This window comes from Melanotaenia boesemani, chromosome 22 (genome assembly GCF_017639745.1).
Source record: "Melanotaenia boesemani isolate fMelBoe1 chromosome 22, fMelBoe1.pri, whole genome shotgun sequence".
Taxonomy (NCBI): domain Eukaryota; kingdom Metazoa; phylum Chordata; class Actinopteri; order Atheriniformes; family Melanotaeniidae; genus Melanotaenia; species Melanotaenia boesemani.
Window position 1 is genome coordinate 9,622,795 of NC_055703.1, and position 24,164 is coordinate 9,646,958.

The 24,164-nt window shown below is 38.2% G+C and overlaps 1 protein-coding gene across 1 annotated transcript in view; it reads right to left on the minus strand.

Annotated features, from left to right (window-relative positions):
* Positions 1-24,164, minus strand: part of LOC121633808 (kelch-like protein 29) — a 239,518-nt gene that overhangs the window by 137,474 nt on the left and 77,880 nt on the right. The window contains exon 3 of the mRNA XM_041976071.1: positions 22,694-22,999. Coding sequence (XP_041832005.1) covers positions 22,694-22,966 — 273 coding nt within the window. The 5' untranslated portion in view covers positions 22,967-22,999. The remainder of the gene's footprint in view (positions 1-22,693; positions 23,000-24,164) is intronic.

Genomic DNA, 24,164 nt, shown 5'->3' on the forward strand with positions numbered 1-24,164 from the left:
TAACAGAGTTCTACAATTAGATGTGTCTTATTATGTTTTAACTTCCAAAAAAATGGTTTTAATTTAAACAGATTGTTTTGTACATTTACTATTTTATTAAACACTTAAGCTTTATCAAAAATAACATAGCTTAAACTAAACAGCCTATCAGTGATCTCTATCATAGACCAGAAAGCAGTATTCCAGTTGAAAAGTTGACAATCGCAGGACACATTAAAAACAAAGGCAGCAGAGATTCTCTAAAGCCTTATGTTGGTCATGCTTACTTTTCTGCTTAATTAGCTAGAAATAAACTAATAACACAATTAAAATCAGACTATGGTCTGTAGTAAATTTTTAAAGTGTTTAAAAGAGAGTAAAATATAAGAACAAGTAAAGAAATTTGTGTTTTGAATGATTATTTTTCTCCTTTAATAATACCCATTAGTGTTGTATTATATATTGTTGTAATCACCTTTACTACAACCTATAACTTGTAAGGATTCTGCTTCTGTGGGATGAACAACAAAGGTAAACTTGTGGATAGGGCCCCTAAAAGTCTACCCAAATCCCCTGTTGGTGTTCACTGTTGTTGTGAGTTGCTTGGTGGATTGTGTAGGTCATGTGCAGCACGACCAAGTAGATCCCACATGTTCATTCATTTGGACAGAAAACCATTCCATCCTCTCCACTCTATGACGATCCTCGCTCTGTGGGGGACAACAATGGAGTTAGGTACGGGAGATATGGGACTGCCACTGGTTCAGAATCTCATTGCAATATGTCGGTCTTAAAATTAGGCATCAATCATTCATGTGTGACATACACACACCTGGCAGCATTTAAATCAGAAAGCGAGAAGGGATATTGGGAGGATATTGTAGGGTGTTTTGGTACATTTCTTGGTGGCACTACCCACACATTTAGCTGTTTTGCTTTATCCACAGAAGCATGATCCTAACAAGTTATCCCCTTGTTTTAAAGGTGACTAATTAGGCATTCCTACAATGTATAACAACACTGATTGGTATTATTAAATGGGAGGAAAAATAGATCAAATGCAAATTTCCTTACTTTTTGTTCTTAGTGTAGACAAGCTGAAGCTAATGAAAAATAATCCAAGTAAATCAAAGGAAACTCTTGCTCTCCTTTGTTTAAAAAGGAGAATGATGACGCTTACACCCAGTAGGAAGCTCTATCACCAGTATAATAAAAGTAATAGATGGCAAAGGCAGGAAAAGAGACAGAGGATTCTACATTGATGGTTATGTTTCCACTGTGAGCTGCATAAATATGTTCACAAGACCCAACCACCACTCCATCCTACTTTACCGCTGATCTAGGATTACTGCTGCGATTAAAAGCTGTGCTCTTTTTGCTGCTCGAGTCTGATGAATCAATCAGAGGTGATAGAGCTAGAGGATGTGCTCAGGAATTAATCACATCCCATCTTTCTTTTGATTTTTTTTTTGTTTTGTTTTGTTTTTTTTTATTGTGAAAAGCAGTGCTTATTTATCTTTATCTCCTATTCTCAGTGCACATAACCAAGACAGAAGAGCTCCGAGCTCAAATATCAACTCTCCTGTTTGGGCTTTATGTCTTGCAGGTTTTCTGCCCCCCTTTTTTTTTTTTGCCTATGTCTGCAGCTGGGTACAACTCCATTGAAAATCTGGCATATGGTAAATAGCTCTTAAATTAGGTCCCTGGCCTTCCAGCTTGGTTATCTGTGATGATCGGAACAGTGTGTGCTGCTTGAAAAGACCCATTTTCCCTCTGGCACACCATTTAACATGTCTCATTTACCGGGAAAATATGCAGGTCACACACCAAGAGATTTCTGGTCACATCCTTTCCACACTCAGTGCAAATTTAAAGGATTTGAATGAGAACAACTATTAAATTTCCTTTTCTCCTTGCATTTCCGCCGATAAATATTAATGTTTTCTTATTCTTTGGCCACAATAAATTCTAAGCAGGGACATTCAGTGGGAAAAGAGAAAAAAAGGTCTTTCTGTGTTGTAATGATAGCTCAACCTACATCTTTGAGGGGCACCTTGATATACACTCAGAAACAGAAGTATTCATCCAGGAAGGGAACAGATAATAAGTTCAGCAACAAAAGAGAGAAGTCTGCATCATCAGAGAGTTAAATTACAGATTTGGAGTCAAACTGATACCAAACATCATTCTAAAATTATCAGCTTACAATTTAAAGGGAGAAAAAACTGGTGTGTCAGCTTCATAGAAAGTCACGCTGTTATAACATAAAATGTCACCCTTAAGAACAAAGAGGCTATTTCAAATCACTAGTTTGCATCATGTCATATTTGAATTCATGTTTATTTCAACTCTTTTACCAAAATGTGCAAATGTCTTACAGTATTAAAGGATTTATCCTGTGTATGTATTTTATCATGCAAGATTGTACAACTAGTCCACACAATTGTTACTTTAAGAGAGGACTACCACAATTCTTTATTATTTTTTTTGACCTAAAAATGCTATGAAATCCCTCCAGCTGATCCAAAATGCTGACGCAAGGGTTTTGATGAGAATAAAAAGCAGAGACAACATTTATCCAATTTTGCCTTTTCTGTATCGGCTGCTTGTTAATTCCAGGATTGAATTTAAAGGCTTGAGATAATAAGCCAGGCATAATCAAACAACATCAAATAAAATCAAAGATATGGAAGTTGAAAAGGCAATCTAACATCTAAAATGCCATTTCTGTGCATGTACAGACTTCCTTTGTGTTTGAAATTCACCAGCTGCTATTTTCTTGGCAAATTCAATTCCCATTTCCAGTTTTGTAAAAGCCTAACCTGTGGTTAACCATCTCAAACCAATGACATCTTAGCATTTGTGTGGTTGTAATGATAGTCATTTTGCATCCCTGTGCATAACATATATGCTACTGCACTGCTTGTGTGTACATTTAACAAACATTGGATATACAGAATATCCTAAGTAAAAGTGTAACTATTCTAAATTTCTTCAGATATAATCAGGACATGTGAGTTTTTGCTAATTTGCCTTATGTGAGGATGCAAAATATTTGAATGATTCGAGGCTGTGTTAAGTGGCTTAACAAAAAAAAAAAAAAAAACTCCAAATGGCCAGGTGTGAGGACTTGGACAGAAATGAGTATAAAAGCAGTCAACGTCCAAAGGAAAACTTTTAAAGACCTTCAAAAGTTCACTTCAAAACAACTTTAAAAGATTAAAAACAAGGCTGGGTCCAAAACATGCAGTAAAAAGAAATAAAGAGTGGTTTAAGAAATCTCCACTGTACTACATCTGTATGTCCACCAGTTGTGGATCTAAATATAACCCAATAACGTGTATTTTGTTAGCATATATAATGACCCGGTAGAACTTAAAGTGCCTTTTTTCATGCTATGCTATGCCTCTTCTTGGTCAAAATCTGAAATTTAATCCAAATATTACAGATTCTTTTTTTTTTTTCCAGCTTACATTGGTGTCATAATTGTTCCATTTTGAATTTCCAGAGTATTTTCATCTTTCTCTGTGGCTTCCTTCAGCTTTAAAGCATCTCTCAGCTCATTGTCTGGTAGCGAAGCTTAACACTGAGAAACTAGATGGTGAACATAATGAAGCATTCAACACATAGCAGCTAAACAACCAGAAACTTCCCTGAAGAGTGACTGAAGGTGAAGAGAAGGCTAAAGGGGACATAATATTGAGTTTACATTCACCAGACAGCCACATTTTTATGACGCAACATGAACGTGAATTCCTGCAACTGCTGGATGTGTACACAACCTCACTGTTTGCCAACAGGTTTCCCATCAAGGTATGTCAATATTGTGGTTACAACTTGTTTACAGTGGGAATGCAAAGTTACCTTAACAAGAATTTGGAATATTGAAAGATTTTCATGATTACAAGACAGTGCTTTCTTGCCACTTTGAAACTTGGACCAATCAGTGCTCTATTTGCTACGGGGTTAGTTAAGGTGCAACAATGATTAGCAATCGCTGCGTCTATTAACTGACTCGTTCTCCACACTTTTTCTCTGTTTATCTAATTGACCGAGAGTCAGGTTTTGTCACCTGCAAAGCATATATATATATATATATATATATATATATATATAATTCCTGGCTAACCTGGGAGTGGTGTAGGTATTATCTAGTCAGTTATGGATGATTGTAAATGTTCTTTTTTACTTTTCTTTGTATTAACTTGTCAAACATCTTCCTTGAAGATCTTTAGCTGCATAACTAGAAGCTACAAATTAAATAAAATAAATACAGTGAAGCAAAAAGTCCCTGAAGTGCAGAGGAGTATTAAAGAATACATAAGTATAAAAACTAATCCATAGTCTCCTCAGCTTTCTAATTTATCAGCTATGTATGTGAATGAAGCTTTACTTCCATAGTTGCCCTTGAAGCTGGTCGGGATAGAGATTTGTAACAGGTCAATGCCACTTAACAAGGACATTGTGCTTCACTAGAATTCCGAAACGGTTCAGGGCCTTCACTTCAGTCTGCAGTGCCTCTATTAACTTTTGTGTGTGTGTGCATATTGTGAATTATGTTTTATTTCTACACTTAAGTTTTATGAAGCAATCTAGTACAAGAATCCTGCAAACTCGTAGGGAGGACAACTCTGAAAACGGCAGTGACCTTGCTGATCCTAGATGCTCTGCTTTTCCATTCGCGTCAGGTTTATATTATGCAGCCATCACGGTTCAAATCAGCAGCTGTCATTAAAAGAATCGCAGGCGGTTCATTCAGCTGCACTTATTCGTTTTTAACCTCGTCAAGGTAATCATTCTGCTTAGGAAATACAGAGACACCAACGTGTTCAGCACTCAGCTTTTGTCCTGCTGAGAGAAAACACACACACACTCAAACACACGTATACACATATTCACGCAGCTTTGCATAAAATAATTCATTTCCAAGTTGGCAGATAAAATCTGCACTAATAAGACAATCATCCTCATTTTTAATAATCACCATTGTGGCTTTGCAAAAGCCCAGACATAATAATTCAGCTGATTTCCAGTTCGATTGTTACAGGCCTTCAGTAATTTAATGTGCCGCTGCCTTGACTGCCCTTCAAGAAATAAACTTAGGAAATACTTCAGAGATGTTTCATGAATGACTGCAAGTCAAGAAACAGTTGACTACCCTTTATGGTAGATCCAGCCCATATTTTCTCATCTTCTTAAATTAGGATTTAGTCTTCTCAGTGTTGCTTAAATCAAACTCACATCCTCTTACAACAGAGCTCGGCTAAATCATTGCATAGAGTCTGAGGACTTCTTGTGGCAACAATGATGTCAAAACTAGAAAGACACACTATTTAATGTTTCAAGTTGCTGGTTTCAGAATTACAAAGTTGTTTATTTTCTAAAGAAGTCATGCAATAAGATTAAAAGAAAGAAAAAGAACAAAACAAGACATCACCGCATGGTTGGCCGTAGATATACAACAGCTAATATTTAAAAAACTCAGCAAAAACAAAGTCCCCAACAAATTCTGGCCCTAAAAACAACACACTGTGAGCGTTGCATACTGTAAACTATGCACTCACTGCTCTTGGCTCATATTTGACAATATTTATTGCTCCCTCAGATGCACAGCACTTCCCATAATGACTCATGATGAAATGGTTCCAATTTCAATCTGACCTTGAGAGCGTTCGCCTCACAAGCCGTTCTGACATTCTTTAAGTCTTTGCGTGACACTGAAGATGTGGCGGGAATCTGCAAAACAGCCCCTTGAAATTAGCTTGTTAATTGAGATGATAGCTGGAGAATTTCCAACCAAAACAACCTGCGTCAGAGGATGGTGGCATTTCTTTTTATTTTCTATGCAAATACGGCAAACTATTAACTGGCATTAAAAGTACCAGTGATGGATCAAGTGAACAAGGGAAGTCATAATGGAAAGGAGGAGCATCACACACATCTAATTCATGTCAGGTTTTTTCTACAAATCTCCATCTTTCTTTCTGGAAGTGACAACCAGCAATTCAGAACTAGACCGCCCAGCCCTTCAGGACTTTAACATAAACTCCAAATTCGACAGACAGGACAGAGCATTGCCTACACACCTGTGCAGCAGGTTAATGCGAATACAAAGAAGTGCTGCACTTCAGCACCAAGCAATTATAGAGTAATTACTGGATTTAATGAAGCTGTTACAGAGACAATGATTGATTATGGTAAGATTTTACCTCTTTAGTTTGCAGAAAATAAAAAAAACATAGCTGATGTTGCAGTTTAAGAGTGAGGATGAAGTTAAATTAATGCTAATATCAAGCATGAATTTTACTCCACAGAACAGAATTTCACCGTAAACGGTAACATTTGCTATTCTGTCCGGAGAGCTACGAAGCACCACCTAAACAGAGATTTACTTGAAAATTGTATTCTGTTACAAAACTAGCTATCAGCATTGTAACCCAGGTTAATTAAATTTAGTAATCATAATCTAATTGCTTTCAATTACTTTTGAATTGCTTTGTCTCTAGACTCAGTCAAATATTGTGTTGAACAGACAATTTATTCCATTCCAATTTGTAGACTAATTTGAATAAGGATATTATCCTCCTCTTCAAACATCATCAGCTATTATTTCCCAGAAGTATCTAATCTGATTATGGTTGCAATAAAATTGACAGAGCTGTTATTAGAGTAGAAATAAGCAGGAAAACAAACTGTGTGGCCTTTGTTGATGTACATTTGGTGGCAGCATGAGCTTCAAAAGAAATGTGTCAGAGATCAGGAGAAACTTAAGAATTGTTAGCACCTCATGGCAGAGAGTAGCTGAAAAAATATTTTTAATTAAAGACTTTTTAGATTGTTAGTATGGTGAATGTAAAAAAAAAAAAAAAAAGAAAAAAAGAAGGATAAATGAATGGCTGGATGACTACAATGGAACATTTTTAAAATGCTCTAACTATATTACCGACTGGCTATAAAGCAGCACAATGACTGCAAATACTGGATTATTTGGCAACAAAGCAATAAACTGCAGGACTTTCTCTTCCCCCTCTAAATTCCAGCAGAGAAAAGAAATAAGGATATTGCTGAGCAAAATGTTAAGGTGCTTTGGGTGATTAGGTTTTTATCCATCATGCAGAAGCATAAGGAGGGTATCTAATTGCCCCAAAAGTCATGTCGCAGGCTTAACAACAGCTCACACGCAGCCAGAGTCATTAAAAGTTGTCCTCAATAAAGAGAATGTCAATAAAAACTAGAGTATTACGGTCCCTCTCTACTTTGCATGGTTACCAGCAAACATTAAACTGTTCCTGAGGAAACATTTTGGATAATGTCAACCAATAACAATTGTGGCGGTTTTCTCATTTAAGTGCTTTTCTCAGCTCTACCTACCATTAAACGCTAAACACTGGATAGCAACAGTGCTAAAACAAAGTAAAACTCACAGGAAAACTTCACATAGATATGAGGAAAACATTTAAGTGGTGTGTACGGGAGTTGTGGTTATACCAGAGGGCAACTTGGCAGTGTGATGATGCGTGGAGGACCTAATGAGAAACACTGAGCTCCCAGTAATTTGTTAGCCTGGGCTAAGGTCAAACCGCATCTGCTGCATGATTGAGTCACCTCAAAGTCCCTACTAGAATTTGCATTTAAAATATATCTATTATTTATGTGTGTATTATTAAAATGGCTGGCTTTAGATCCCCTGAGCACGCTGCACAGGGAAAGACCTGAGTAGCCGGACCACAATACTGAAGGCTGACAATCGAATAATAGACTGAGAAAAATGAAAGCATAATGAGGAACGGATAAAAAGTTGTCTGGAGTCCAAGACAACGCAATTAGATTATTTTTTTAAACAATGGACCTCATAAACGAAAAGCACATATGCAAAGTTTTAAGTTTATTTGGGGCCTTAGATAACTCCCATCCAAAAAATAATCCTATAAACATCAAAACAATGGGAACCCTGATATTAATAACCGATCCAACTGTGATGGGGAGCCATCTGTGTCTTTCTCTTCCAAAATAACAAAGAAAAATAAATTTATTTAATTTAGTTTCAGCTTGGCTTGAGAGTCTGTCCTGCAATAAAAAATTAGACCTGACCTGTGAGAAAAATGAGAAAGATAGAAATTGGTATCAACAAAAATCCCAAAACACATAAAGCTGGTTTAAAAAAAATTAAAAAAAAAGAGCTGATACAGGTTTATACGCTCTGCTGCTGTTTTCTTGCAAGACTGCAAAGAAGTAGTAGCTCTTGTGCTGCGCCCAATAACAAAAAGAAGAAAGAAGATATGAAAAAGAATCATCAGCAGCAGATATATACATGGCAAAGCTGTCAGAGAAGAAACACAGTCTTATTTTGTAAATAATTTGAGATTTCTTGTCAATACTTCTCATTTGTCATTCTGTAGCATAGTTAAAGTGTCTATGCCCAGAGCATGACCCTCCTTAGAGGAAGCACTAAGGCAAGGAAAAAAAGTATATGCATGCACACAAACACACACACCTTTGCTGCATTATGAAGATAAAAGGCCTATAGTTTGCTTAAGGCATAAAAACTGTAACAGAATTTATAACATACAGTTGTTTTTATGGTTTCTTATGGGCCTTTTTTTTTTATTTTATTTTTTTTATTGAGTTTAGAAAAAGGTGAATTCTGACAGCATCTTGAGCGTCACCAATCCAACAGGATCTCTGTGTATTGTTTAACATACTTTCAGCTTTAAATTATAAAAAGCAATCAGGTCAAATTCTCTTTTTGGATTGTTTTTTTACTGCTGTCCTCCCTACCTGGTTGCTTGCTCTGCCTGCAGCCCAGCACAGTGTGGATGTTTTCTGGGTGCAGCGAAATACTGGACTACAGATACCACAAACAAAAATCAATAATATGCATTTGTCCACAGTGTTTTCTTTGTCCTGTGTTTGTCAAGTACACTTGGCAGAAGAAATGGTTTTCCATTTATTTTTCTGATCAACTATTTTTGTATGACTAAAAGTACTCTGAACACCTTTTCTTTTATTTTACATTATCAAAAAATGTTTTGTTAAAAAAAAAAAAATCTTCACGTTTTAACATTAAATGTTATTTTGCAGGCGTTTGCTGGTATAACCATTAAAGTCTGCTGCAGCTATATGGATTTATTCAAGGTTTTCCCAGTGCACATTTCTTATTGTCTGCCATGTACATGCAATTTAAAATCAAATGCAACATTTATCAACATACTCAGGTGGCAAAAAAGAGAGTTGGCCTCCAGTGCACGTGTTATGAATACCATGTAGGATTTTCTTTATTTTCCTCTCTCTCCTCTTTGTGTGAGAACAAATAAAAGATAAAGAGGAAAAACATTCATGCATACAAATATTCTTTGTTTCACAGTAAATAAGATTTATATTTTGTCTATTTATTTTTGCATATGTTGGATAGCTAGCAAACAGCAGACACTACCAAGCCACACTTACAGGCTGAAAGTGTGATAGATTTACAAATAAGCTGCTACTTCAAGATTACTTTTTGTTTAAACATGCAAAACACTCAATATTGCATGCACTCCATGAAATACAAATGAACATATTTAAGAATTACTGCACAGTATTCCTAAACAGCTCTTCAGTGGTTTATTGGAATCTTGACTCTATAAGGGCTGCAGTGCAGGCATAAAATATGCACAGCCACGTAAATTAAGCCAATCAGCATCTTCCAATCAGATGGGAAAAAAAGGGCAATTATTTTATCCCCCCAAGCTGAATCAATCAGTAGTGGTGTAGTGATGCTTGTTGTTATTGACAATAATGATCGCAGCTACCCAACACTCATTCAATAAAAGTACCAGAGATTGGCTCAGAGCAACAGGACATCCTAATCAAAGCTAAAGCATAAGAAAGGGTCCTAATTGATACAGCAGAAAAGCTTTGTTGGTTGCATGACTGGCTTATTTTGGTCCCTGTGATTACAGTTTGTTCTTTTCTTTTTCTTTTTTTTATACGACCAGAACATAAACAGACGTGTCTGTTGTGGTTTTGAAACATGAACCTGCCATAAACACTCAGCTGTCAGACATGAGTATTTAAATATCTACAGACTCTAGTGTCCACTATGTTTTCGCTATGTGTGGGGGGCTGGCATCTCATCTGCAGGCAGATATCGGCATCAAATGACTAAAATTGCAAAAAGCTTTTTAAAAAAAATAGTCTACAATTACTTGCCTTTGTCTGATACCTTAAAATAAACTTGGATGAAAAGATACTGCAAGTAGAATGCTATCAGAGGCTCATTCCATACTAAATCCCCTTTAACCAGCCCTCTGCAACCCTGCACTGGGATAAGTGGGTTTAGAGAATGGATGGATGTATAAGTGTATGGATGGCATTTGGTAAAACTTTAGAATAACAATAATTGCAAAAATAATTAAAAAGAAAGACTGTCAATCTAAAATAAAAATTCATGACCTAAAAAAAAAATAAGAAAAAGTAAAAAAAGTGGGATACAAAGCAGGGCCTTTAGGTGGAGATGTTTTACTCAAACAAAAGTACTGGGTAAACTGAAACTTGAGCCAATGTTGCTGCAGAATGAAGAGTTCACCTGGGATTTCAGCAGCCATTAGGATGTATGTCAAATTATCGTGGATCGCTGTCAAATCTCATGAACATGCAGCCAATAAATGCTCAGACCTTTAATTAAAAACCCCCAAAATTATCCCTCATGCTTGCATTCCAGAAAAAAGTCCTGGAGTTGTCAAAGTCAGTCAAATTCATCTTAGACAGATAATGGCGATGGGGAGCGGGTAGCAGCAAATATTCCTTACAGTCACATCACGTAAAAAAAGGGAAACTGTGCTAAACGAAATATGCTGAAGATTTCTCTCAGATACCAGCAGAGGAAGAAAGCAAGTGATTTTGTCTCACAGTATTTTCTCTCTCTTAAGTCTTGCTTATTGTCTATTTTGTGCACCCAAATGAAAACTATACCAAATCAAGCAAAGAATTTTCAAAGCAAAGACTGCCAATGTCTATTTACAGTCAAAGAAAGTCTGCTTTTTCAAATAAAAAGGACAAAAGGAAATGTTTTACTAAGAGTCAAGTACCAGCCTCAGGCAGCATCTGAGGGCAAGTCAATAACTACTCCTTCTGCAGCCACATTCATTTGCACAAACAAGACCTTTGCAGCAGCACAGCAAGACAAAATAACCGTGTTGTCCTTTGCTGCATGTAACTGATGCTGAGAACAGCTAAACATTAACAGCACAGGTGTGAGACAAAGCTGAGTCATGTGTCAGACATGCTGAAGAGAGATGCATTGTTTACCTGTGCATCTCAAAAGTAACTGTCTCCTCACCGATTCCTGATATTCCACATGACATGACTGATACTTTTAAAGCCTGCATTCACCATTGCCTTTCGTGTAGGGTTAACCTTAAGGTGGTAGCACTTTGAATGTCAACCCACTCCACATGTGGACCTTTTTAAATGCCACATCTCTTTATTCTGCAACTGTGGAACAGGACAGACAAAAGAGAAGAGGGGTTGGGGGTGCTTTCAGAAGGAGGAGGAACAAAGCTGGTGGATAAGAAAGGGGGGAGGGGGGTCCCGCTACGCACAAAAAACAAATGACATACAATCAGCAAGGCTCAGCAGGGGTTCATTTAACACTTGAAGGGAAATATTGGTACTAAGTGTGGGTCTTTAAAGGGCTTGAGAGCTGATCCACTCATTCTGATAATATGCTCAATTACATAGATGGATGAATAACAGCATTCAAGGTTCACTGAAGTTTTGTCTAGGGCTTTGTGGAAAGTAGCTTAGTAATCAACCAGCTTGGACATTACATGTGTCAACTTTTGCCCAAATGGCACACTTCTCCCTTAAGAAAGTCTGTATATACAGCTCTGAATTACATGTCAGCTGGTGTAAACTGCTCTAAAAACACAGTAGTGCAGGATATTGCATTTACTCCCAATAAACTACTGTCTTAAAACTAATCATCCACTGATGAGTAGGTCCAATTCTGTTGGTCATCTCTTAAGATTGCTCCAAAAGCTCCAGACTTTTCAAGCATATCTTAGATCAGGTAAATAGTGACAAGTTCTCTGATATTTTTCTTTGACAAATACTTTTTTAATGAGAGCACAAGGCTGTAGCTAAATTATACAGATACTAAGCGTTTGTGTTTTTTTGAGAATAGATCCAGGCTTGACTGACGTGACATTACATTGTCCTAAATAGGGCTGGGCGATATTAACCAAATCTTATATCTAGATATTTTTTTACCTTAATCACGATATACGATATTTTTTTTTGTCAAGTAACCAAAGAGACAGTTCTAATTTACAGCCTTCAGTGCCAAATATACTTTTTATTAAGGGTCAGCAGCACATGTGCATTAAAACAGATGACTGAAATTAAAGTACCTTTATATTGAATTAAATGTTCCTAAAACAAAATAAATTAAAAATACTTTTCAATGACCATAACAAAAATACAGCTGTACAAAATGCAAAAGAAAAGATGCTTTTAATTTAAAACAAGCTATCTCGATATAAACGATATTCCATCCTTCTATATTGCGTCTGATAAAGTCTCGATATATTTGAAAATCTCGATATATTGCCCAGCCCTGGTCCTGAACATTGACAAAAACATGAAATTTAGATCATTTCTTGCCTAAAATGTCTAGGACATATTTGTAACTCTTATGCTGAAGTGGAAAAACAGAAATGGATATTAAGATGTAGAATTTGTGTTATTGGAACTTAAAACCAGAATAAATTAGATAGAAAGACAGTAAACAAGAATGATGTGCTAATGGTTGTAATCATAAAAAATCCTTTAAAATCATTGTAGTTTCAGTCTAAGAGATTGCTACAGTTGCAATTTTAAAAGAAAGATCCACAGACTGGACAATTACTACATTTTACTTTCATTTTCACAATTTACTAACTTATTTCCCAACTTCTATAGTCATAGTGATGCCACTGACTTCTGGGATGACAGTGGATGATTAACTTCTACAAGACACTAAAAGAGTTGGAAGAATTTGGCAGATGGGATGAATTTGCAGACTAGATATACCTTTTAGTCAAAGTTCAGAAGTTTTGATGCAAGAAAACAGTGAAAATGGTACATTTAGTCATATTTTGTAAGTAAATCCTGATTGTTAAGGACACGCAGTGCATTATATCAGGAGGTTTCTACATTTTGATGCCACTTTTGCCTCCAACATTGACATAAATTCAAAGGAACAAACATTTCACACCCACCTTCCAGGCCAACCGAGCGTGAGAGCGTGTTAATCACAAGATAAATTTGTGCGAAATTTAACTTTCCCTTTTGACACAAAACTCTCACCCTGCAACAAGAAAGGAGGAGTGATGGGTGTTGGTGGCAGCGATGACACATGATAATGGGAAATCTAAGACGATGGGTACTTCAAATTGCCTGGAGATCAACAATGACCTCTTGACACTTCAGCGATTTGAGCAAATCAGGCAGCTTTGCTCCTGCTGGGAAGTTCAACGTCCCACACCACAGCCTTGTGTGTTTCTGTTTGTTGTTTTTCTTTATCTTGTCATGAGATTTGCTGGGAGCATTTCCAGTTTTGAAGAGATGAGGCCTAGAAGTCAAGCGTCATCTCTGATCCCTTGGTGTCCTGTAACAGCTGTCTCCACCATCAGACCGTGCGGTTGCCGCTATCCCATATTACATCTCTGGTACTCCGCACCAACGGATCAGCAATCCAATTTCACACAAGCATGCTCAGAGGGAGGCAGAGCTGACGTAGGAATGAGGATATATGCCTCAAAAAAAGAAGAGGCTGGAGCGATGTCGGACAGGAGGAAGGAGGCTGATGGGCTGAAGATTTTGAAACTGTAATAGAGGTGTGATGAAAGAAGATAAAAGCAATGGTGATAAAGGGGGAAGCAGTTTCCATGGATCTGTTACTTTTATCAAATGGTGCTACTAAAGTGAGCAGAAAAACCATCTCATGTGAGCCTCTGAGATGAATATGCACTTTATAAACACACCTTTATTTGTATGCAGACGTCCACCATACCAGTTTCTGCTCTGTCAAAGACCAGTAGAACAATGACCTGTGTGATGGTGGGAGAGCAGATGTACAGTATGACAACACACTCCTCAACCCTTTCAATGGAACACCCTCATATTGCAGAGTCATTGTGGCATAAACAGAGGAGGGACTTGCATCTCATCTTTCACACAGCAGAGAGAGAGATCTGAATCTGGGATCCAATGACTACTTATTAGATTGAGCTATCAGTCCGCCTGTTTGGAGCCAGATTCATAAGACAGCCGGTGTGTTGGGAGAGCCGCTATCCTTTCCCACCCACGCATGCATTAGGAGAAAACAGCAGAAAAAGAAGAGCAAACCACTGCTGGACGACTGTCTCTTCTGCAGCTTGACAAAGACAGGTGCACTGTGAGCGTTACCAGTCTTTATTTTTAACTTCCCTAGAAGAGTAAAAAAAAAAAAGAAAAAAAAATCCAGCATGTGCACTGACACCAAGGAAAGGAAAAGGGAAGGAAGACTTAACCTGAGGTGGCTGGATTGATTAATATGGCCAAGGTCAACTGGGATCCCACCTCTAGAGACAGCAAGACATACGCAAGAGGGCCCATGATGACATGTGAATTGGATGAATACTGTGGAACATCTTGTCAGAGTGAGACTGACAAGACAGGCAGTGATAAGACTTGCTTTCACCTTTTCTTTGGCCTGTTGTCTCGTTATCCTCCCACATCTGCCTGCCATGTTGTCATTGCGTGGGCTTTTTCTCTTTTAAACAAAAAGACCTCTATCAATATTTTCTTTTGATGGTAAAAAGATGGCTGCACGAGGGGGCTTTGAGATTTCTATGAAACTCTGTCATCAAATTCAAGAATCTTATTTCCCATCCATCTGATTTCAAATGCAGATAATCAGAAAAGAAAGAAAAAAAAGAATAAAAAAGTTTGACAGTTCCTTTTTTAACAATGCCATTCCTCTGACAGTTTGACAGTACACAGTTCTCACTGTTGGTCTGTCTGTCTGTCTTTCAGTCTGTTTGGTTTTCTGCCTCCGTCAGTCTGTCTGGTTTGGTTTGTCCATCCTTGATTAGCAATCACTGCAGAACAGCCTGGTCTTGCTCAGAGTGGAAAACTTTAATTTTCCTCATACGGAGCCGAGATATCCAACATCCAGATCCTGGTGCTGCTGCTCCTAGTAAACACAAAATCACAGCTTCTCATTAACACTCCAAAAGTTTCCTTATTTTATCTGAAAGAGGGGGAAAAAAGAAGAAAAATCACAGCTTAATCCTTTACTCATTCCCTCGAGGTCCATTGTTTCTTTATAGATCTAGTGTAGATGCCCGACGGCAGATTTGTTGGTCATCAAACACAAACATTGTGATGTTTATGTTCAAGCAAAAAAAAAAAAAAAAAAAAAAAAAACACTAAATGCACAGTTTATGGAAAATAAAAGACTAAAGCAGGAAAATTAGACCAACTCAAGAGTACAAATCCACATGAAATTAGCAAAGCAAAAACAGAACCATGTGCCTGCATGTGCCAGAAATTAAAACTAGTGAGGAAAAGAAAAACAAAAATTCTAATCAGAAAAAGGCCAAAACAGTAGTGGCAATTTTATTAGTGCCATGTCTGATACTTAAAAGCATTTCTTTGTGTGCCCAGTGATGGCTGTCTTTATCCAAACTGGCATTTTAAGTAGGACGGAAAAGGCAGCAAGAGCTGACAGGTTCATCTCAGCTCATTGTCAGACAAGCTGACTTTGAGCGTTAAATTTTATTCAGCACATGCATCGCTTAACCACTTATACAGAGGAGGACAAAAAAAAGAGAGATACACCAGACCTCTAGCTCTGCAGTTTCAAAATTGCATAACTGTTCAAACGTTAAGAGTCAGATGAAGCGACTCTTGACTCACCTACAAAAATGCTTTCAGGTTTTACATGACGTCGTATGGATAATAAATGAAGAGCTCAAATAAAGTATTTCTCATCAGTCAGGCTGGTCTACTTCTGAGGATTTTGTGACATTTTCACTGTGGGAAGAAAAAAAAAAGTGCACAGAAAGTGTGTGATAGAATGACAACACATACAGTAGATGCTCATAAATCACATCCAGGCAGCGGAGTGTGAAGATTGTTTACTCTGCCGCACCACTATGAAAAGATAAAAGCTCCTCAGAAAATTGTGCAGTTTTTAGCTTTCAGGAAGGATTTTTTAATTATATTTATATTGTAAATTCAGGTACACTATTAACATCTGGAATTAAGCCCCCATCTCTACGTCCATATAAAAGCAGGCTGGGTGACATTATTCTAAGCTGCAAAGCAATCAGATTTGTTGCTCATGTTTTGTGTTCTGGGCTTTCCTCGCAACAGAGTCAAGTTTTCTTTAAGACCCCATGGCGAGTCTGTCCGCTTTAGAAATGTGAAGTTTAATCTTATCTCGATGATAGAGTTCCACAACAGCGTTTCCTTTCCCATCTCCAGCTAATTCAAAACAACTCTCACCTGCCACGCCGCCTCCCTCTCATGCTCCTTTCTTCATTCCCTCTCATCAAGCTTCCCCAGCGTGCGCCTTCTCAAACTTTAATCTTTTCATATTCAATACATTTCACAGAAAATCGTCACAAGGTTATCCCACTTTTTAAAAAGACGTTCCCCACCCTTTTAGCCTCCAGCTCAGCAGAGATTCAATAATTTCTGAATCTTCTTCAACTATTCAATACAAGACTCCCTGACAAAGGACAAAAGATTTTTTTCTTGATGCAGATATAGAAGCCCAGATAAATTAAAAAAAAAAAAATACTGTATAAAAGAAAAGCAAACCAACAAAGGTGGAGCATGCTCATAACAACAATGCCCTAAAATGCTTTAAAGCTGACCATAATATATAACACTGTCATTTTCCCTCACCTGACACAAACTGCTTCATACTGGCTGCAGAAAAATAAACAGACAAAAACATCTCTCAGAGGTATGCTCTGTTTTTTTTTTTTTTGTTTGTTTTTTAAAATCGTGTCAGAATGAAGCCTCGACCTGCTGCCCGGTGTTGTGTTGGTCGCGGTATGGGGTCTGCTTCAATCCACTGGCTAACTGACCTGACTCAAATCAATGACCAACAAAACACAATGTGTAATTTTGCTTTATCACGCTCACTATTGATTGGTGCTCATAAAGCTTGAAAGCATGATTTTCTTTTCATGTCCTGAGCAAGATGGGTTTACTTTTAGCAAATATCTCAAATCAATGTCCATGACAGACTCTTAAAAATATAAAAAGCATACTGCACATTTAGTGGACATCTAGTTTTTAAAGTTGGGCAGATTATAAAAGACTCTCTCTGCTGGGTGGAGTGTTTAATATGTGGGACGATCCTTGCACAAAGAAGATGTACAACTAAAGAAATGAATGTTTAGCGGTTGTGTGGAGACGTGCTCTGCGGAACAGAGCACTTCATTTGGCTTTGCTTGGATAAACTGCTGTCGTGGAGTGCTAGCAGCAGGTATTCACTGAATCCTTATCAGTCGAAGATCAAACATGCTGCTGGTACAACTGAAGCTGAATTAACACGTCTTATTGAGGTTGGCTCCTAATAACTGCAACTAAAAGAAAGTATTAGGTTTATTCATGCTAACTAAGCTATGCTATTTCATGCACGAAAAGGGAAGAATATAGTATTGATTCCAAGTGGTTTTCATGCAGGTAAGATTTACTAGTGATGCTAAATTGATCATGAATGAAGACATGCCAGCTCTATGTTAACAATTTAAAAAAGTTTTTCCATCTTAAACTAATAAACAGCATCACAACAATATATAAAACTTAATCTTCACAGTGTTAATTTCTGCCATATAGAGCTTTGTCTTTCCTTTTTTGTGGCACAGCTCTACAAATATCAGAGCAGAATACCACAGCTGACTGCATCAGGTGAAAACAAACTCAATTTATTTTCAACATTTAACTAATGAGATGTCCAAAGGCTAAACAAACAGCAATCAGTGAATGAGACTGCTCTAAAGATCAGAAAAACAAATCACATCAAGAAACTCTTCAACAGAGGAATGACTGATGTGAACGGAGCTCATCCAAATGCCAGCAATATGGAGAATCAACAGAAACCTGCACACAAAAGTCTATTTATTAGATTCTTAGATCAATATTTTCTTTTAATGTCAAACATAACTCCTGCATTTGTGTTACATAAGGACTGGAAGGAATTCTGGCACTTCTGCTATGACATATAAACAGAGTTTTGGCTCCAAACTTTCATATTAGGGGATTAGTCAGTGCAGGGAAATCCACATTTCTGAGTAATGTCTTAGTAGAAAAAAAGTCCAGCTTTGTAGTAATAAAAACCCACCAAAAATCCCTTATAACACTCAACAACTTGCAAGATTGCAGTGCAAGATTTCAAACACAGATTGAAAGAAAAGATTTACCCGCGTCCATCTTTTAAAAGCTCAGGTTTTGATGATAATCTGGTAAAATGCACAACTCCAATTACAAAATGTCTGTACAAAAAATTATTAATACCAGCTTTCTGCCTTCTTATTAACACTGAAAACACAAAGCCACCTTGTCTATGGGGGTTTTATTGAACATTAACTACAAAAGAACCTGGAGACCCAGTTTCTGTTCAGTCTGAACAGCGATGCCGCCTCTTCCAGCCATAAAGGGAAAGCTCACTAAGCAGAAGAGTGCAGAAAAGACACTGCACAGGCTTAATAACAACCAAACAATATCTGCCCAGTTTTCAAGGCTAACCTTTCTGACATGCTAAAGCTTCAAGACAACAAAGAGAATTGTCCCTGTAGCATTAAGTTGATTGAAAGCTGTGGATCATGATCATGACAAACTTGTGCATCCAGTGAGTGCACTACTGGTCATGCAGTGGCAAGTTCACATTCATCTACCAACTCCAAGTGGCCACACAATCAAATGTTAGACTGACTTTATGAATAGTTAATGAAGGACAAGCTAACAAGCCCATCTAGAGGATTATGTTGATATTGACTCACAGTATCAACAGTTAAATGACCATTATATAGCAGGCTGAAAGTCAGTAAATAAGCCTTTTTGTAAATAAATGAGTAGAAGCCGGCTTTAGACACTGAATTAATGGACACCAATAACAGACTTCAAAGTAGTGATAGTAGAGGAAATATTAATGAAATATGAAAATGCATGAAGAAACTAAACATTCAGATAGTTAATTGGATGGATGCAGATCTAAAGATTAAAATTTCCTTTTAGAAAATAACTGATATTAGGTTTAAAGTCCAACATGAAACATAGTAGCTGCAGGATTTAGCTACAGAAGAGTTTACTTCAGAGGTCCTGTTCATCTTATTTAAACATCTGTGAGCTTTTCCCCTCTTTAATAATGTTAACAAGCTATAGATAATGATGCAGTTGTCAAATAATAAAACACACCCTCTAGAAATTTAAATTTTGTGATCGCAACGACCAACGCAAATTCAAAAGCTATCGGTACGTCCTTGCAAGTGCTTTCCAATCCCTGCAGCTGTAATGCACCTTTTACAAATCACAGAGCACCTCAGCATTACCCAATATACATGTTACATCAACTTTATTTCCATGTTTCTGATTTTTTTCATGCAAACATGTGTAAAAGAATTGTGTCATAAATAATATCGAATGGTACAAGGCAGTAACACACCATAGACGCATCTAGCCTGCTCAACCCAAAGAGGAAGAAAAGGAATGTGAAACATCTGTGATCGAAAATCTCCAACAAGCGCTACACTTTCCCAGAGTTCTGCATGAAAGTGGAGCTAAGCTCTTAGCACCGTGTGCAACATTTGGGTGCAAGACAAACAAAAGCTATCAACTGACAAACATGTTTCTACTGCAAAACACTGCCAGAGAATGTCTAAAATCCACAAAAGACATGACATTTTAATCGTATGGAATACTGTGATAAAAAAATATAATGAATAATAATAATTTAAATAAACATGACTTGCTTTTGCATGAAAAGAAAGTGGTAAAAAACCATTTTTCAGCAAAACTGCTACAAAATCAGGCATTTTAGGTCAGAGTAATCACAAATAAAGAAGCAAAATCTTGGAGGGATTAACAAAATTTTGCAAATATTACTTATACAGGCATATACGGTATTAACGTACTGATTACAGGAAATCAGCCAATTCAGTTGTGTTACATCCAATTCAAGGATGTGTTGTGTATGAATAAACACTACACATTGATTCATAACACATAACACAGGCGTGGTCATTTAATATGCAGCAGAAGGCAACCACAAGCTGCCAGCATTCTTAAAGTGTAATGTATTTTCTGCAAGTAAACACACCAATATCAATATGACTGATCTGACCACGTTTTCCTTTTATAATGCTTGTCTTGCAAGATATATGCTTCTTCACTAACCAGCTCTTTAAAAAGCACATCAATGATAATTAGACAGTCGATTTAGTGAGGCACTGTTTAAGACACAGAATCTGAAATTATGCATCTTAATAAAAAAGATTAAATTCTTAAATCTGTTCAAATCACAGGACAAGAGTCTCTACAAGAGTCAGATATAACTACAACAGCTGTACAGAAAAAGAAAACAAAAACAAAAAAACAACCCCACCCTGTTGAAATGTTGGTTTACTGTATGTCCTGAAGGATCCTGTCCCCTGGAGTTAGTTTAATCTATAAATGCAAAGAAAATGATACTTCAGATCACAGTATCACTTGGAAGAACATCTTGCATACAAAGTGAAACTAAACTTTCCGCTGACATCTACAAGCCCTCTTCATCAGCAGGAGACAGAAATAGTTTTGGTTATTAATAGCTTGGATTTAGGTTGTGCAGTGTGCATACACCCATGACAAGACCACAAAAATACATTAAGTTAATTTAACAATTAATGGTTGGTCTGGCAAGAAAGGTGTAGCTCTGGATTTTCTGTGGTTCACTGTTCCATGTGGTCAGGTTTACATCCCCATGGACAAAGCAGCTGGATTGTACTATCCAAAACTCAGTATTTATCCCACTCATATGTTCAAACATGTCCATACAGTATTTCCACACCTCCACAACTCTGCTAGAACAATCATATCAGTCTTAAATGGACCGTGAAGCTCATCACAAGTTATTCTCATATATCAGAAAAGCTAAAACAATACCTGCTCTATCCCAGATGACTGCATAATTTATGCTTATGCATGCAGGAGTATCACTTTCACACACATACTTGTGTGCATGGCTTGCTATTGGACACCATCTCTAGTTGAGCTGGTGTGTTTGTGAAGCGCGGGTCCCCAAACAGTGGAAATCAATACAGACTGTCAGCTTTTTAGTGTAGCCATGGACAAAGCAGAGACACGGGGACCATGGAGAGAGCATTGCCTCTGTCCATCAGACTCTCTGTGACCACCAACAGCTTTGATCGAAGTTGACACAAAAAGAAAGAGAGCATGTGAGGAAAGCATGCAGCTAAGAAGATAGAAGAGATGGGCTCCTATAGTGTTGTCCTGCTCTTGAGGCACCTCTGTCTTTTCTGGGCTGTAATTAAAGCAGAATGCAGCTTGTGTATTTCTTTCATTGCCTATATTACAAAGGACTCTTGTATGGAAGAGTAAATCCCAGAGTTCAGGTAACCGAGTGGCATCTTGGGGACAATCTCCATATATATGCTGATGGACAAACACAGCTCCACATATTCTGTAGCTTTAAACAAGTGTGCACTTGTATGCAAGGCAAGGCACTTAATTGCTCTGGCAGCCATTGAATGATGACAACGGCCACGGTGGGAGTTGGCGAGACTTTCTCTGAATGTATGTAATTATTCAGCACAAAAGGAGGGCTCGCATGGTGCCAGAGTAGATTTACTGTGTCTGTGGTCAGTGCATTCAGCTGGGAATCTAATGATGAGCACTTAGGGGCTAAATTACCAGTGCATTGTTTACCTCTGCTCCTACCAATGCAAACCCTACCGAGAGCAGGAGGACTGAGGAAGTGCCAGAGAATTTGCTGGAGCTTAAAGATCTGTTAGATAAGAGCAGTGCTGAAAGAAGATGAATGGCATAAATGGAAGCAGAGGCAGGGGAGAGGCTGAAATGTCCAACTCCTTTTTGGTAAAGGCCCCTTCTCCTCACTTGCTGCTGACAGCCAGCTCACTAGCAAATCCCAGGACAGGGGGGTTGAGAACACAAACTGCACAGCTCCTGATTGTAACATTTCCAAGCTGGATTTTTCTTTTTTTGCTGTAAACACAAACACTCTCAGACCCAATTTTGACTTAAATATTATGATCACAGACTATGCAAACTGCAAGATATCTTTTTAATCTACATCAACTTGGGGCTTATAATGATTTAGTTCCCCTCCAACCATCGTTTCTGACAGCAGCATCTATCTGAGCAACTGTCAGAGGTCATTTACATAATGAAGGAAGAGAATTACTAAGGAGGAAAAGGCAGGACAAGTCTGCCATTTGGCAGAGAGAGGAAATGAAGATGGAAGGAAAATGGTTTGGCAAGAAAGCGTTGTTGGACAGAAAAATGCAGAAAGAGCAACAAAACTGCAGTGAGCAATAAAAGTGGAGAGTAAAGGAGGCAGCACAAAAGATGGTGAAACATGAGTCAGTGCTGAGATGTTTGTCAAATGTGGGTATGATATTGGGGGAGGTGGTGGCTTAAAGAAGCTTCCAAAGCAGGTGTCCCATCATCTTACCTTGGCTGATGCTGGAGCCACAGACCCTGCTCCTGTGATGCCTCGCTTGACCGCTATATCGTTGCTTGATGTTGTCACGGCAACTGTAACTGGGGTGGGGAGGAGGGACGGGATGACTGGGAGGGGAAGGAGTCCCGGACGGTTGTTGCCATTGACGACGGCAGAGGCACAGCTATGGTTGGCTCCTCCATTGTGGAGGCCAGAGGGGCGAATGTCTCTCCGCTCCCAGGGTCCCCGGTAGTCCCTCTCAAAGCGGTGGTGGTGGCGTGACATCACTTCCTCTCAGAAGGAACAACAGGGGCAGGCCTGCACGAGATGGAAAGAAGGAGGTCAGTATGACATTCTCTTTTTTTTTTTTTATGTGTGTGTGGAAATGACAGTGGAAGCAAGAGAAGCTCACACAAAGGGACTGCTTTTAAGAGGCAGAGAAACTCTGGGACAAAAAGAGGGAGACATGGAGTGAGTTAAGGAGCGAACACACTGACACGGAGGTGTAAATGCTCACAGCATCTGCTCTCTCAGCACCTGACTGACACAAACACACTGCGGTTCATTTGTTGCCTCTAATTCCTATTCTCAGTCATTAACGATGGCTGCGACAAGAGGGAGCAAGATGAGCACTGCTGAGCCGAGCTATAAAAAACATCATCTGTGCTAAGGAGCAAAATTTGTTACATGCTTTAACAATGAGAGGTTAAAACAACATGGCTGAGCCAAATGCAAACAGGTAGGCACAATATTATTTCCTAAGGGCAACAAAGCAGTAACGTGACCTTGTGGTCAAAACTCATTCAAGTGAACAGATAAATACCCCTGCAATTACAGCTCATCTCATTCATCTAATGGCTGGTTAATTCAATCACCCTGCCCTTGAAGTGCATTTGAGGGTTCTTCCCTTTTCAGGCATGGCAGGCTGTGACAGGCTAAGAGGCGACAGTGAGCTGGAATTACATCAGAATGTAGTATGGTACCATTGTACTGTATGAGCAGCGTATCACTCTTACATTATATCATAAATCAAAGACGCACAGGATCTGAGAAGTGAAATCCATCACTGAGGGGTTTGAAGCACATTGTGCTCCCCCTCACCAAAGGCACGTTATGCTTCCCGAGCTCCCGATAACAGATGAAATAAATAAATAACAACCTCAAACCAGGTTTAGCAAGCCCCATGCAAAATCCCCTGGTCTGTGAGGATAGAATGACAGCAGATGATAAGTCTTTATTCTGCTCGCTGGGGTCTGTCACGCTGCTTCTTTGCCTCACAGAGGAGAGAACGCCTTGAAATGCCAGCTTCTCTGTGTGCATCTGTGTTTGTGTGGTGCACAAAAGCAGCGTGTGTGACTGAATGGCTGCAGTATGCACGTAATGTTTTGAGACACACATGCTGAAAACTCCACAGTAGTAAGTAAGCATCTTGGTGCAGGCTGGAAATCAAAGGTTTCTTTTCAAAAGCTTTGATGCTAGTGAT